The sequence below is a fragment of the Netta rufina genome (assembly GCF_964035555.1).
Source record: "Netta rufina genome assembly, chromosome: 2".
In the NCBI taxonomy this organism is placed as follows: domain Eukaryota; kingdom Metazoa; phylum Chordata; class Aves; order Anseriformes; family Anatidae; genus Netta; species Netta rufina.
This window is the reverse complement of record NC_140124.1, coordinates 116559279-116575089: the sequence shown is the minus strand read 5'-3', so window position 1 is coordinate 116575089 and position 15811 is coordinate 116559279. Positions and strand designations below refer to the sequence as shown.

The 15811-nt window shown below is 40.5% G+C and overlaps 1 protein-coding gene across 2 annotated transcripts in view; it reads right to left on the bottom strand.

Annotated features, from left to right (window-relative positions):
* Positions 1-14646, bottom strand: part of CHST9 (carbohydrate sulfotransferase 9) — a 95673-nt gene extending 81027 nt beyond the window's left edge. Inside the window, exons 1-2 of one of the 2 annotated variants that reach the window (XM_084307030.1) lie at positions 14515-14646; positions 8093-8309 (exon numbers count right to left, since the gene is read on the bottom strand). In XM_084307030.1, coding sequence (XP_084163156.1) covers positions 8093-8192 — 100 coding nt within the window. In that variant the 5' untranslated portion in view covers positions 8193-8309; positions 14515-14646. Of the gene's footprint in view, positions 1-8092; positions 8310-14514 lie in introns of those variants that run through there. The other variant, XM_084307033.1, reaches the window with a different exon arrangement.
* Positions 14647-15811: the final 1165 nt, after the last annotated feature.

Below are 15811 nucleotides of genomic sequence, written 5' to 3'. Positions count from 1 at the left end.
GGTACTAATGAGTATGGGTGGGTTATCAAAAGTTTATAAACAGTAAGTAAAATGTCATCAGCTTCTGCTCAACCACGTTATTGAACATACAGCTGACAGGAGGCCCAAAAAACTCATCCTGTTTAGTTTCATTCACACCACTGAAACAAGAAAGCTAAATACTAAAGGATTAAAACTTACCACCAACTCAAAAATGTTATTTCATGACACCCTCAAGAAAAAATAAAAAAAAAATCACAGCAGGAATTTCTTTTAAGGAAGCATGATGTATAAAATGAGAAGGTACTTAGCTATAGGAATGATAAATGTAAAAAGAACTGACCCACAAGGCTGAGGGCTACTAAAGAGCCACACTTAGGAAGCACATCCTCACAAAAAGATAAACATGGTCTTAAATGTCATACGCTGCAATGTGAAATTCTAATTTATTTTTCTTAAAATTTCTGTTTTGCTGCTACTGAAGATAGGGTGAGATGTCATAATCACTAACTCTGAAAACCATAATTTCTGATATTTAGCTTTTACTTGTATATTTAGATCACAATGGTACAACGAAGTATCAGTTCCTCCACAAAAGAGAACTGTTTTCTCTATATAGTTTAAACCCATTTAAGGAGGTGGGGAACAATGACAACTCTTAAGCTATACAGTGAAAATTCACCTACTAAAATTTTGTATTTCTGGGACTTCGAGAACAACAAAACCACTCACCAAGAAGCATCTTTCTTTTGTGCTTCAAGCCAGTAATGGCGGGGGGGTGGAGGGGGAAGGGGAGGTGAAACACACAGAGAAAACCATGTATCTTGATGAGAAGAGTAAAGCCTGAACACACAGCCTTATTAGAACAGCCTCACTGATAGTTAGGCATTGTAAACCAGGAAGAATTGCTTTCCCATACTGGTGGCATTCTTCAACTGTTAGCAAGCCTCAGGCAAACTACCCAAGACTTCTGTAACAGAAATATTTCAGTTACTAAAACAACTAGATTAATCATGATTAATATCCTTTATTGATCAGGCTCCTTTTCTTTCATTTACAACCATTTTTAGTATATTGCATTTACTGAGGACCCTCTGGCAAAACTACTACTTCGAGTAAACAGTTGCCTCTGCAATTCATTACATATGAATTACCCTGTAAGCCACATCAATGTTGCTCCATTTAGGCAAGGTTTAAATTTATATATATACATACATATAGATAGATAGATAGGTACAAATCCACACAAACAGCAAAGACTAAATATTACCATATGTTGCATGCATTCATTTGCTACTTTGAGTGTCAAGATAAGGAAGAAGCTCCACAGACTCAAAGTATCTCACTGAGTTAACCAAATGACCCAAGAGATCACTTGAATTACCAAGTCTAGGAAAGCAGGAAAGAAAGCACACCCTCTTATGCCAAATCATACAGATACAGCTTGGATAGCTACCAAGAGCAGACTGAACTGAGAAAGCTCATGTCATTTTATGGAATGTCAAATTTTTCTTAAAATGGGATTGTTAAAGACAATTTGAGTGAACTCTGTTCAGATTCTTCACAGAAATGAAATACGTGACCTAAGGAACCAGAATGGGGTCTCCATGAAGCTACTCGGGAGCTCAAAGCCTGCATCACTAAAGCACACAAGCTGCAGAAAGCTGTTTGGGCACCCATAGAGTGCTGCAAAGACCCTGGGCAAAATCAAAACAACCACGCTTGCAGCCTGCAAAGGGAGCAGAAAGCATGCACAAGAAAGCTAGTATCCCTAAGGTGAAACACAGCTGCTGGGAAAAAGAAGAGACAGACTTTCCCACACTTGGGAACTAGAAATCTATGGGACAATAGGGGCAATGCAGCCTTGCTTCAGATGAATTATCAGTCATACTGCACTTCATGAAACACTGAAGGAGTTCCTGGTAATCATGGAGTTAATACGCACACTTCACAACAATGAATTAGATGAAATTTACTAAGAGGAGAAAAGAAGAAAACCATAACCCCCAGCACACAGGTCTAATCACAGAATATTTTTGTGAATATTTTGTAGTAATCAGCCATGGCAAATCACATCAGCCGCCAAAAAAAAGTTTTGAAGTACATCTGAATGCCTAACTTAAAGTCTAATTCACATCTCTAACGTAGAAGGGTCAAAATGCAAGTGTGCTTTGCACACTCACACCTTAATTCAAGTGATTCATGATATAAAACTCAACTTCAACTATGGAAGACCCTTAAATTTGCCTCCTGTATGAGATTAATACTTCTGGAAATTATTAAACACGCAATAAATGGCAATTGACTTTTCATCAATACCACAGTGCTTAATGCTCTCAGTGAGCAATGTAAGACAGTACGGGAAACTGTCCAGTAAAGCTGTAAGATTAAATTGAATTTATACCAATTTCATTTTTATATTTGAACATATATAAATGAATGTATTTACATATATGCTGTAGTCAGAACATAAATGTATGTTACATGATCATTGTTGATGTCAGTGAAGTTTTCAATCAAATAAAGTCTGTATGTATTTACAGACATGTCTCAAACTGCTCAAGAAGTCTGTTTCCTATTACTCCATTGAGGTGAACTGAAGACGCCCAGCAGAAGAATGTTGCAACATCCAAGTAAGGTTATATCATCCTGTCTTTAAACGCTCTATGCACTGTACCAAACCAAGGAACTCACCTTTTCTTTCAGTTTGCTAATCTCTGTAAAAAGCCATCAGAAAGGACCACCATATAATTAAGAGGTGCTTCTTAGGCATCTACAAATGTAAGATATGGTATTTTTTATTTTATTTTTTTAATAAAATACAAAAAAAAATAGAGATGGTGACTGTGACCAGAATTAACCTGAAGAGCCCAAGCACAGTAGGAAGGAGACATGGCTGTGCTGAGCCTACAGGTACACCTGAAGTAGGTGGACAGGATGGCAGATTCATAGGTTAGGTAAAAGTAAGTGAGAAGGGAAGTTTGCAGAAGTAAATTGGGGAAAACAAACAAACAGAAAAACAACACACTTGCTTAGAGAAGACCAGATCAACAAGGATATAAGACAAGAAGTGGAATCAAATCATAGCAGAGGTCTTAGAGATGTGAACAGCTAGTTGAAAGAAGATGGCCAAAAGGAGAAAAAGAAGTTAAACTATACAACAATAGTGGCATTAGGTCCAGTGTGAAAAATTATGAACAGCTAGAAAGACAAAATGTGGTAACACAAACAGTGAGTGTGAAAGTAAATTGATTAATACAATAGTAAGAACACTAATGAGGAACAGCATATTACTATACAATTTTCTAATTCCCCACAAAATCTATATCTGACTGGGAATTATATCAAAACTATGAGAATCTGAGAAATAAGTATGAACATTATAAACAGTAATCAATTAAATCTAGCATCTCTTTCAATGATTTTGATTTATAAAGTCAGACATTCATAGGAATATGTGGTAATCAACAGCAACCCTCTGGTGCAAAATACATACATTATGTTCCTAAACTCAAAGGTAGCCAGCTTTCCATGCTTCAACAACCAAATGCAAACAAGATTGTTGTTGGTCTTGAGTATGGAAGATAAAAATAGTCATGCTTACAATGAAGACTTGTCTCTATTGTCTTGTGGCATAGCAGTTGAGAAACACAAGGAACACTTTCCATTTCTTAGCAGAACATCAAATCACACACTCAGCCACTTGTAGACTAAAACTGTCTTACAGCTGTGCAACTAGCAACTCACAGAAGAGGACATAAAATTCTTATAAAGATGCTCATAAATTTGGGATTCTCCAGACACAGTTCATCCTCAAAAAAGCTATAGTGTACAACACACAGAAATATGAAAAACACTGCAGAAAAGGAGAGTACCCACAAACTAAGGTATATTGTGAATATGCAAATGTGCTTTATTTCATAGAAACTCTTAAGGCAGCAACCAGGAAAGGGGGATAAAAATCATGAGAGAATTGAGCTGCAGAATATTTAGAAGAGATACAGGTATTTGAAATAAAATTAAAAAAAAAAAAAAAGAATGTCTTTCTACATTTTAAATTGGAAGACATGCATGCAACAGCAGACACCAAAGAATGATTTTTCTCCATGCTCATTCTGATGTATAAGACCTAGTCACTGCCAAGAGTGCCAAAATTCATTTTTTGAATCCTGCTGAAGTGCTGTCAAAACAGCAGTCCAGCGAGATAAAAGGGCACTCAAAACTGAAATCACATTTTAAGCTCGCTAACCCTTTCTGTTATTCTCTGTTAGTTTCTATTTTGTTATGGAAATATTTTCACATGGAAATGATGTTTTCATCAGGAAAACATCTCTCCTGATGAAGATTATGGCAATACATCAAAGAGAACCCCCCAAAGAAAGCATCTGATTACCTAAAAGAACATATCTTCTAATTCTCTTTTTGTTTTTCACTGTTTCTTTTTAATAGTACACACATACAGAGAAAATGAAAATGGAGAGTGAAAGGGAAGGAAGGAGGGGAACAGTGAGAAATGGTAACAAGGAGCACTGCATGAAAGAAAAGGTTAATTACAGGACAAAAGATGCAAGGAATGTAAAGAATGTCAGCAAGTAAATAAATCAATAATCTACAGTCATCATCTACATTCCTGAACTACCTTGAAAGCAAGGATATCTGCCCTTAACATACCCAACAACAGTAGAGATTTTTCAAGGTAGAATTCCACTGCAAGCTCTGTTTCTGTAAACAACCTCCTGTCAACACTTGATTACATGGGAACCATTCCAGTGCCAGTCAATTTAACTCTTTTAACAGTTTTGTTTAATATAAGCTTGTAAATACACTATTACTTGCAACAGGGCTCCATTTTGGGGCCAGTTCTCTTCAGAGTTTTCATAAATGACTGGGATGCAGGACTTGAAGGTATATTAAGTTTGCAGACCACGCTAAATTGGGGGAAGCTATCAACTCCCTTAAGGGTAGAGAAGCCTTGCAGAGAGATCTTGTCAAATTAGAGGGTTAGGCGATCATCAACTGCTGCATGAAGTTCAAAAACAGCAAGTGCTGGAATCCACACCTGGGATTCCAACCCTGGCTTTACATACAAACTGGGGGACAAGAGGCTGGAAAGCAGTCCTGTGGAAAGGGACCTGGTTGACATTAAGTGGAGTGTACCCTGGCAGCCAAAAGGGCCAACAGTACCCTGGGGTGCATCAGGCACGACATGGCTGGCTGTCGAGGGAAGGGATTGTCCAGCTCTGCTCTGAGCTGGTGCAGCCTCACCTTGAGTACTGTGTGCAGTTTGAGGCACCACAATATAAGAAGGACATAAAACTATTAGAGAGTATCCAAAGGAAGGCTACAAAGATGGTGAAGGGTCTAGAGGGCAAGACGTATGAGGATTGGCTGAGGTCACTTGATTTGTTCAGCGAAGAGAAGAGGAGACTGAGGGCAGGCCTCACAGTGGCTGGCAGTTCCCTCACGAGCAGAGTAGAGGGGCAGACGCCGATCTCCATACTTTACTGGATGCAGTGGGAACATGACTACTGAGGATATGGGAAAGGCTGAGGTTCTTAATGTCTTTACATCCATCTTTACTAGTCAGACCACTTATCCTCAAGGTACTCAGCCTCCTGACCTGGAAATCTGGGATGAGGAGCAGAGGAAACCCCCCATAGTTCAGGTGGAAAGAGTTAGAGACCTGCAGCCTCACCTGGGCTGTCACAAGTCTATGGGGCCAGATGGGATTCACCCAAGGGTGCTGAAGGAACTGTTGGATGTGATTGCTGGGTTGCTTTCTGTCATCTATCAGCACTCATGGTCATTTGGAGAGGTCCCAGACGACTGGAGATTTGCTAATCTTATGCCCATCTATAAGAACAGTGGTAAGGAGAATCTGGAGAACTACAGTCCTGTCAGCCTGACTTTGGTTTACCTTGACCTAGGGAAGTTTATGGAAAAGATCATCTTGAGTGCATTCACACAGCATATGCAAGACAACCAGGGGATCAAGCGCAGCCAACACGGCTTCATGAAAGGTAAGTCCTGCCTGACCAACCTCATCTCCTTCTATGACTGGGTGATCTGCCTGGTAGATTAGAGAAAAGCTGTTGATGTAGTCTACCTAGACTTCAGCAAAGCCTTTGACATGGGTCTCCCACAGTATTCTCCTGGAGAAGCTGACAGCCCACAGCTTGGACAGGTACACTCTTTGCTGGGTTAAAGCTGTCTGGATGGCCAGGCCCAGACAGTAGTGGTGAACAGAGTGAAATCCAGCTGGCGACAGGTCACCAGTGATGTTCTCCAGAGGCTGATGTCTGTGACTAACCTCTTTAATATCTTTATTGACGACTTGGATGAGGGAATGGAGCATAGCCTCAGTAAGTTGCAGACAACACCAAGTTGGGGGGAAAGTGTCAATCTGCTGGAAGGTTAGGAAGGCCTTGCAGAGGGACCTGAACAGGATGGGTTGATGGGCAGAGGCCATTGGGATGGGGTTCAACATGGCTAGGTGGTGGGTCACTGATGGTACGAGGATGGTTGGGCCAGATGACCTCGGCAGTCTTCTCCAGCCTCAATGATTCTATGATCTCTGCTCTCTGATGACAGCAGAGATGTAAACCCAAGGGAACGGTATAGAGCTGGGACAGGGGAGGGTAAGACTGGGTATTAGGAAAGAGTTCTTCACCCAGAGGGTGGTTGGGCACTGGAACAGGCTCCCCAGGAAAGTGGTCACAGCACTAAGCCTGTCAGAGTTCAAGAAGCATTTGGACAATGCTCTTAGACACACAGTCTGCTTTTTGGGTGGTCCTGTGTGGAACCAGGAGCTGTACTCAATGATCCTTGTGGGTCCCTTCCAACTCAAGATATTGCATGGTTGTATGATCAGCCGAGAAACATTAACAAGCTGACATGAACACTGAGCACTGCACTTAATTAAAAAAAAAAAAAAAAAAAGTTAAGATCAGCATCAAATAATTGCAGGAATAATACACTAGAACCTCACCACAACCACCCTTCTCTGCTCTAAAATAGAGCCTAGCAGCTCATGCAGAATAAAAACACAGATCAATAAAACCAAAAGACTAATGTGGTTTTATAAATGTATTTCTTCACAGTGGCATCAGTATATTATGAAGTTAGAGTTTTACAGAGGTAATAGAAGTTGAGCAATAGAGACAAGAGGACATAAAAATCATTACTTCTTAACAAACTGGGATCATTCCATATTTTGGGGGGAGTGTGGGTAGAGGGAGAGAGTAGGGGGTTGAAGAAGGACTGCAAAACAAGTACAGAACTATAACCAAGAATAGGCCATCAAATAGGGTGGCACAACAGAAGTAGATCTGCAGAGCAAAACAGTGGGTGTTGAAGATATTATGGATATTCACCCAACACACATTTCATAGGGGTTTACACAAGACTAACTATGGACTGGTCCAGTGAACTGAGCATCCAGCAGGGCCTGATGTGAATCATATGTTCTTGTTTAATTCAAAAAGGGATCTAGGTCATCCCGTGGGGCAAACTAAAGCATGGTAAATTGCCACAACAGTAACTTTGCTCAGAAGTGTAACCCTTATTCAATGCTAATAAATACTTACCTGAAATTGCAATGTGCCTCTGATGCTAGATATAAAAAAAAGTTTGTAAATCCAGTATCTAACCAGCTTTAACAGCAACACCACCACCACGAGACTGGGTTAGAATGATTCAGTACGAGTGTTGCTACCTAGAAGCCCACTTTTGTCTACAAAACATTACAATAATTCTTCAAGAATTACTTTGCCACACAACATAAAATATGTAAAAAAAGCAGAGGAAAAAAATCAGCATCTAGAATTATATCAGAAGTGGACTTGGACACAGTACGTATTTGCAACGCTTATTTTCGCAAACGAAGCTGATAGCACAATTAGGCACCTGGGGTCATCTTTTCCTGAGATTCAAGTTATTTCTTAATGCATGTATGAAGTATAGATATTAAACAAGTCTGACAACCATTTAAGTCATGGATGCAATTACTTTAACCAGGACAAAAAAAGTAGTTGACCCTGCCCCTCCCCACCCTCCCCTCCAAAACACACACACACACACGCACACACACAAGAAAACCAAAAACCTACTGTACCTGTATGCTGTCCTTCAATCCAGGCTTGCAGATACATGAAGAGGAGTAGACCAGCTACTCCAAACATCAGTAGCGACACAAAGACTTGTCTTAGGTTCATGACCCTATCAGAGGGCTACTTCTCAGCTTTCAGAATAATGCATGGCTCATTTTTATGAAATCTTCAGTGCATCTGCATCTTCTTCAGTATGTGAACTTCTTCCCCTGAGACTCTGACCTGGAATAATAACAGATGCAGTTAGTTCTTATGATACATTCTTATACTCCACCAAAGAATCTGTATCCAGTGTATTGAATGCAAGCTGTATCTCTCACAAACTATTATTTTCCAATGCTGAGATTGCTGTTCACAATTTTGACGATGTCAAGACAGGATTTAAGCAAATCCCTTGGATGAGAATTAAGCAAATCTCTTCAAGTGGCTACAGATACCAGTCCACCTCCACACCACTGGACATCACCCACTGCCATAATGGTTAATGCCCCCAGATAAGATGCTTGGGGAATTAGTTGATCAGCATTTTACCGAGCTATGTTGTGACATGGGAAAGATTTGTCAAGAACCTGATTCTTGATGTTAACTTCATTGGAAATGTGATCTTGCAAAAATGACTACTATTTTGAAGAGCAGAGGGCCTAGAAGAAGGAAGTAATTTAGTTAACACCCTACACCTGACATAAACAGGCCATAAAACTCAGTTTATAACAGCATACAGAAGACACTGCAGAGCATAAAAAAAGCCAACTTGTTAACCTGAATCAGGACATATTTGATTTGAAAGCAGTTTACTAGAAACTGAAGAGCAGCTGTTAAAGCTAGCCTGAACAGTAAGAGGATAAAAAAAGCACATTGAAATTCAACAAAATGGAACACTCCTATAAGTGAGTACCTGATAGAAGTGTCTCATAAACTACAGCAAAGAACAAGTCAAGCTTTTAAAGGAAGACAGTACATTGAAAAAAAAAAAAATTTGAAAGAGAAAAACATTAAAAGAACAGAACAGAAGTTCAAGTGCATTCAAATAAATGGAAAACTAAAATGCAGACACTTACCAGTTACATGTATTCTGAAAACTGAGAGTATGGCACGTTCTACAAGAAAAGTTCGTATTTTTAAGTAGCTCAGCACTGTCATATCTATACATGCTGAATTTCTAAAAATACACATACACATAAGGCTTAGCAGGGAATCCCATTAAAAATAGCTGCTGAATGAACAGAGTAACTATGTTTTCTAAGAAGCAAAAGATTTCAAGACCAACAAAGAAGCATCTGAAACTTTTCAGAACTTTTTTTTTTTTTTTTCTACTTTCAACATCTCACACAGCTCCATAGACATTCCCAACATGTGTAGGCTGGCACTGCAGCTCTTGCCAGCCACTTGCTCTCATCAACCCTGACTGCCCTGCCCCTTCTGCCAGCAGCAGGGCTTACGCATCCACACAGAAACATTCAGAAACTTGATCCAACTAAAAGCTACTCCACAAAACAATGGAATGGGAACTTTTCTGACAAATGAAGTGGGAAAACACCAGTTTAATCAAACTACAGCCCTAACCAGGTGCCTACAGTTTTTCTGTTAGCAGTACCACCCATTATATGCATCTGTGACACATGCTGGCACAGGATATAGAGCTGACCTTGCCCAAGCACCATCATGACTGCAGGCAGCACCACCTGCAAGCCCTGCATTATCATCTTTTGGATGCACAGTAAAAACCAGGAGCAGTAGCAAGCAATTTAGTCTGTAATATGAAAAAAAAAAAAAAATAAAAAAATAGAGGTTTTTCTACTAGGATAGTTTTCGTTTTGAGGGGATAGAAGTTTGTTTTTAAAAAAGTGTTTTAATACCTCTTTAAACTACAAAAGAACACCAAGAAAAAAAAATCCTACTCCACCATCAGCCGTTACATTTATCTTTGTATCAAGTTTTCAGGTTTCTTGCAATTAGTTTAATTTTATTTACATGAAACTGTTATTTTTTTTTTATTTTTAACTGTAATTTTATTTACATGAAACTGTAACCAACACTTATGTGTTGGTTACATTTTAAGATTAGCTTTAAATAAGAATACCTACTTCAGCATTGGTTAGACTCTAAATAGATCAAACCCATCTAGAATGTAAACCTATTCTGCTACCTTATAATATTTTTAAAGGCTTTTCAGCTTGAATAAGTAGTTTAATTTATTTAATACAGTGATTTGTAACCCACATACAGAAAAAGTGATAGTTGCATTAAAAAAAGTCTGAGTCCAGTAGTCTTCTAGTAGAAGTTGAAAAATGGCCATGCAACACTGACAAATTTGCTCTTTCAGCATTAAAATGCAACGGTCGTGGAAAACACTCCCAGCATCCTGGCAAAGTGAACATATCTGCAAATATTCTTTAATCAAGATGAATGCTCCTTTGTGACTGCAAGGGAAGAGCAAATAATCAATTGCTTTCAACCTAAGTGTTTTCAGAGGAGATCAGTCCTATCCACGTGGAAGCCTAGCATTCCAGTTAAGCTGTAGATCTTTCTTTGCCCTCTGTCCTGGTCCAAATTGCTCTACTGGGCAGTAGTTTGACATACTGGATAGGATGGTTACTTCAGGAAACCTAATACAACCTAACTGCTATGACTCTCTCAGCTATGATGAAATCAAGTTTTTCTTTAGCTTAACCTCTCCTCATCTCTTTGGAGGTATGTGCCCTAATGTGCCATTCCAACTCAAGCTTGCAAAGGGAACATGTTAGGGATGCTTGCACCCTAAAATTTCAAGTCCTTTCAACTTTTTGAGAGAGATTGCTACATACTGTTCCTATTATGTATGGAGAGAGAACAGCAGACAAAAACAGTACATGCAACACAATGTTGTGTTGGCAACACAAAGCTCTTTGCAGCAAAAATTAGAAACTTGACAAGTTTATAGTTATTCACTTCTGAGGCTAAATTGCTTAACTCCATTGTCAAATTTAAGAGTTTCAGGAATCCACATTCCACTAATGTAAAACCCCTGCATTTTTCCCGTTTGTGTTTTGGGTTCTGTTCAAAGGTGCAAATTCCTACACAGGGCCAACACAAGCAAATGAAATAGCACAGCCACCCCCAAAATGAGTAAGAGTCCATATCCTGCTTTTGGCATGCTTCTTTATTTCAGTACATCATCCACCCTTCTCTACCTGGCAAGCAAATACACCTGCAGCTGAGGAGATGCATCTCTAGCACTCAAATACCATTCCTGGCTTCCTGTTATTCTAGACCACACAAAACCAGTGGTTCTTGGTTGTAGTACATTTGGCTAACTTAATATTTCCTTGAGACTATTCCCTTTGCCATCACCTAGCTCTAAAATCAAATACAGAAGGGCTTCTAAGTAGTTGGAGGCAATGTATTATTCCTCTTTTTAATTCCCCTCCATACTTTTTCCTCCACCTGAAAAAGGATGATCATAATTAGTGGTTAGCCAGCAGTGAATAAATAGATGCTCCTTATAATGGTCAAAGCATTCGTGTTACTGTGGGTTACCACAAATTCCCACTCACTCAGCATCTCCGAAGACACACCTGAGTTAATAAAGGAAAATGAGAAATAGCACACTAAGCTACTGCAGCCCTTCACAGCCCACACATCATTTTTTCCTTCCTTCTTTTCTTTTTACCCCCAAGAAGCAACACATTTCCTGATGCCTCTACAGGAGTATCATGGCAGGATAATTTTGCGCCAAGGAATGTCCTGCTGGACACCCGCCCAGGCTACTTTCAGCACAGTCAGCGAAAGGATACAAGAGTATCTTCTCACTTCACTGCTCCCCCTCCTCCCTCACTTCTCGTCCGTTAGCTTGTGTCCTACTTCATGCGTATCCTCTGGGATCACCTTTCCACTCTCCACACCTCAACTCTCTGGCTTCACAACAACATGAGGTACAGCCCTAGCTCTTAACAATGCTTGCAAAGTTCTTCTTATAAGGCAGTGCTATTCTTTGTTCTGATTTATCCCAATAGTTGCTAGGAATAAATACACAGTATTTGCTCTTTTCTCTCTCTGGCAAGTTATGCAGAGAATTATGGTTGGGTGAAGTCAAAGTTTTAGAGAAATTTGAATTAAATGCATAATCAAATCAAGATAACCAAACAGTCCTGCTGAGCAAATTCACAGGAGTGAGGGAAAAAAAAAAAAAAGAAAAAAAAAAAAGTTTCATAATGTTGCCCTTTCAATCCATAGGAATCTACTTGAGGGTCTAAAAGGTTAGAACTCTGCCAGACTTCACTACAAGGGCTAAGCAGAGGGCAGCGCAGCGATGAGTTTCTCTCCCATCTCATGACAGCCAGTATATCAGTACCTGGTGGCTTGAAGGCAGATAACCAGTGTCTCCCTTTATGATCTAACAGTCAGGCCACTGATACATCAGCCTTGCCTCCATACCTCAGCAACTTCTCAACCTCCAGAGACACTCGGACACAGCCTTCTTATAAGTGTAACTGAAGACACCATCTGGCCTGCACAACTTTTTCCACTGGCAATAACAGATTACTGCTTACCAGCCTCGCAAATCAGGTTAAGAGAATTTTGTTAGAGTTCTGTAAGAAAAACAATGAAACCTGCTGCATGAAATACATATCTGAAATACATATATATTTATATAAAATGGAATCTTCTGTATGAAAATACGTAGATTTCTTTGAGAAGAAAACTGCTTAAATTAAGCATCCTTCCCTTGCCCACTGAAAATCCTGAAACAATAAAGCCCCTTCAAAAAGAAAAAAAAAATCTTAAAATTAAAGTTTCAAGAATAATCAGAAAATTCCAAACATCAACATCACCAGAGCAACTTCCCACCAGTCAAGTTGCACATATTTAGCATTTTTCTACTTTACTTTCCCTTGTTACATATAAAACCTCAATGCTGCTAAAGAAATTATGTTTTGTTATTAATGCATATTAAGTGCATATTAATGCACTTTATAGCATACAATATGTTATACAAAATGAATAATGTGGCACAGTAAATATGTTTTGCTTTCAATTTGGCCACTTTAATATATTAAAGCCTGCTTCTTATTACCCCTTCAATATTTTTCCAAAGAAAAAACTCTTAATGAAGTAATATATAAAAATAAGACTCATTTTACTAACAGAGCATGTATTGTTTTCTGATGCCATTAAAAATTCCCATAAGAATTGTATCAGGTGACTGAAACCAGCCCATAGTAGCCACATTACTTCTGAGATCATGTAGAATTATGGACACTAACCTGGTCCTACCTGTCAACCTTAAATCCTCTTGAGCTTCAGATGATATTAGTTTAATCCACACAGTAACTGTCCAGTTAATTAGCTTGTAGTTAATAGAAAGCTGCAGTTCTCATAGAAATGAAATAGAAAGCAGCTGTGCTCATGTTTACAACAGATAAATGCAGAGCTGTCCTATACATGAGTGTGTAGGTTAACGTATCAGCTTTGTGAAAAGTTCTGCTTGCTTAAAGAACACAAAAACACTCCAGTAGCAGTGAAAATTATAGGTTTGGAACTTTACCAGTTTATCAAAATATTCAATACCAATGGTTTCATTCTACAGACCAGAACACATCCTCACTTCAAAAAGAATAAAGGCTTTATCATTTTCCATAATAGCTCCCAGTCAGGACTGCACCTACTGTACCTGAGCACACAAAGACGTGTTTGGCATGCTTAGCTCTCACCTGCCTGAAGGACAGTGAGCAGTCCTGTGAAAGTCACATGGATTATGGAAAGTTATACAGAAACAGCTTGCGAGACAGCAACTTGATGTCTCTGAATCTTATAGGCAAGGTTGGAGATGGACTCCCCCATTTCCCCACTTAAGACTGGGGAATAAAAAAAAAAAAAAAAAAAAAAAGGCGTCAACAGTCTTTTTTCTTTCTTTCTTTTTTTCTTCTTTCATGTAATTAAATGATAAGACCTTGTTTATTGACCGCAGTGAAACAAAGTGTTTTCAGCACGCCAGTCTTGCAGCCTGGTTGCCCTAATCACTCATGTTACTGCTTGAAAACGCACAGACAATACTAATATTTATTTATTTATTTTTTAATTTAATAGATATGCCCTGAATTCCCGATTTCTCGTGTGATGACTGTGAAGGGGGGGGGGGGGGGAAATGGAGGAAGAGTAGTCAGCAGAAAAGTTGCTTCTTTTGCGGAGCGCTCCCTCGCACAGTACCGCGGCAGGGGAGTAATAGGTTTCCACTGAACTTCTGGGGGACGCTCCAGAGCGCCCAGCTCCTGAAACAACCCACAACCCTCCATCTCCGTAGGGAGCCATCCCTCGACAGCCGGTCCCGTGAGCGAGAGCCCCTTACCACCACGGCGGCCCCGGGAAGGCGAAGCGCCCCGGTAGATCCGCAGCAGACGAAGCAAGCTCTCGCCCCGGGCCACCCCCATCCCCCAGGGTGAAAACATACCGAGGCGGCCACGATCCGTCTGCTGCCTCCTCCCGCTAGTAAAACACCCGGCACCCCAGGGCTGGGCGGCAGCGGAGCGCCGCGTTAAGAAACAGGCTGCTTGCAGGGTCAGGAAGCAAACCCCCAAACAAGCCCACCCGCCTCGTCGACCGGGGCGGAGGCGGCCTCCGCGCCCCGCCCCGGTGCGCCCCGCCCGGCCCGGCCGCCCCCGCGCCACCCCTTTTACCTGCCCGCTTCGGAGCGCCGCGCTCCTACCACCGGGCGGGAGGCGTGCCCGTAGCGGTAGGGAGGCACAAAGTTTCACCGCAAAACTTTGAGGATGAGGAGGCTGGGGTGGGGCCCCCGCCTGAAGGGGGGAACCCCGCTGGCGCCTTGGGGGGTGAATCTCTGTGAGGGCAGGTAAATGCCCTGTTTGCTCACCCGCTTGCCCTCTCCTCCGCCTGTGTGTCTGCAAAACCTGTGTCATTAAACAAAGAGCTTCTCGCCGTTCCTGCCTCAGAACGCCCCTGAGATTAAGCGCTTTGCTAACAGGTTTTGTTTGCTGTTACATATCCAGAGGTAGGTTCTCCCAAAGCCAGCAAATAAATGCGTCTAAGCTGCCAGGTAGAGGCAAGTTATAGCTGGAGTTAGCTACCGAAACAGGTAGTATTCTAAAGTAAAAACTTTGTCATCTGTGGGAGACACCGTGATAGATAAAAATATTTAACTAGTGTTTCTTAACATTTCAGATGTGCTTTGCAAACATTATCAGCTTATTGTGATGACAGTCCAGCAGTGCAGACAAATGATATTGTCTCTCTTTAACTGGCATGTTGCTTCACTTATGTTTTTTTTTCAAGGACATGCTCTAGTTCCTGCTTGTAATGGGGTAAACACAGAGGAGCTCTGATTTTCTAGAGATATTCTCAAGCCACTTTTATACAGCTCTCTCTCCTTTAGGCATTTCACTTCATTGCTAGACTGCATGTTCCTAGAATTACTCTCTGTATTACAGACCCATTGCTCACTTACAGCACAAGCCCTTTCTTGATATAACAGTAACATATCTTCACATTTTTGCACATCTTTTATTTTAAAAGCTATCAAACCATCTTGTGCACTGTTACAGCTAGCACACAGGAATCACTTCTCCAATCAACCAAGCACAACCAACTTTGACATGAAGATGAACATCACCAACCAGCTCAAGACAGTGGTTCAGAGCTGGTAATAAAGAGCTGTGTGCTGCTCTGATTTCAACGGGGGGTTAACTAAGCAAAGTGTAATTACCCCAACCAGAGCTTAGACACTGGGCATA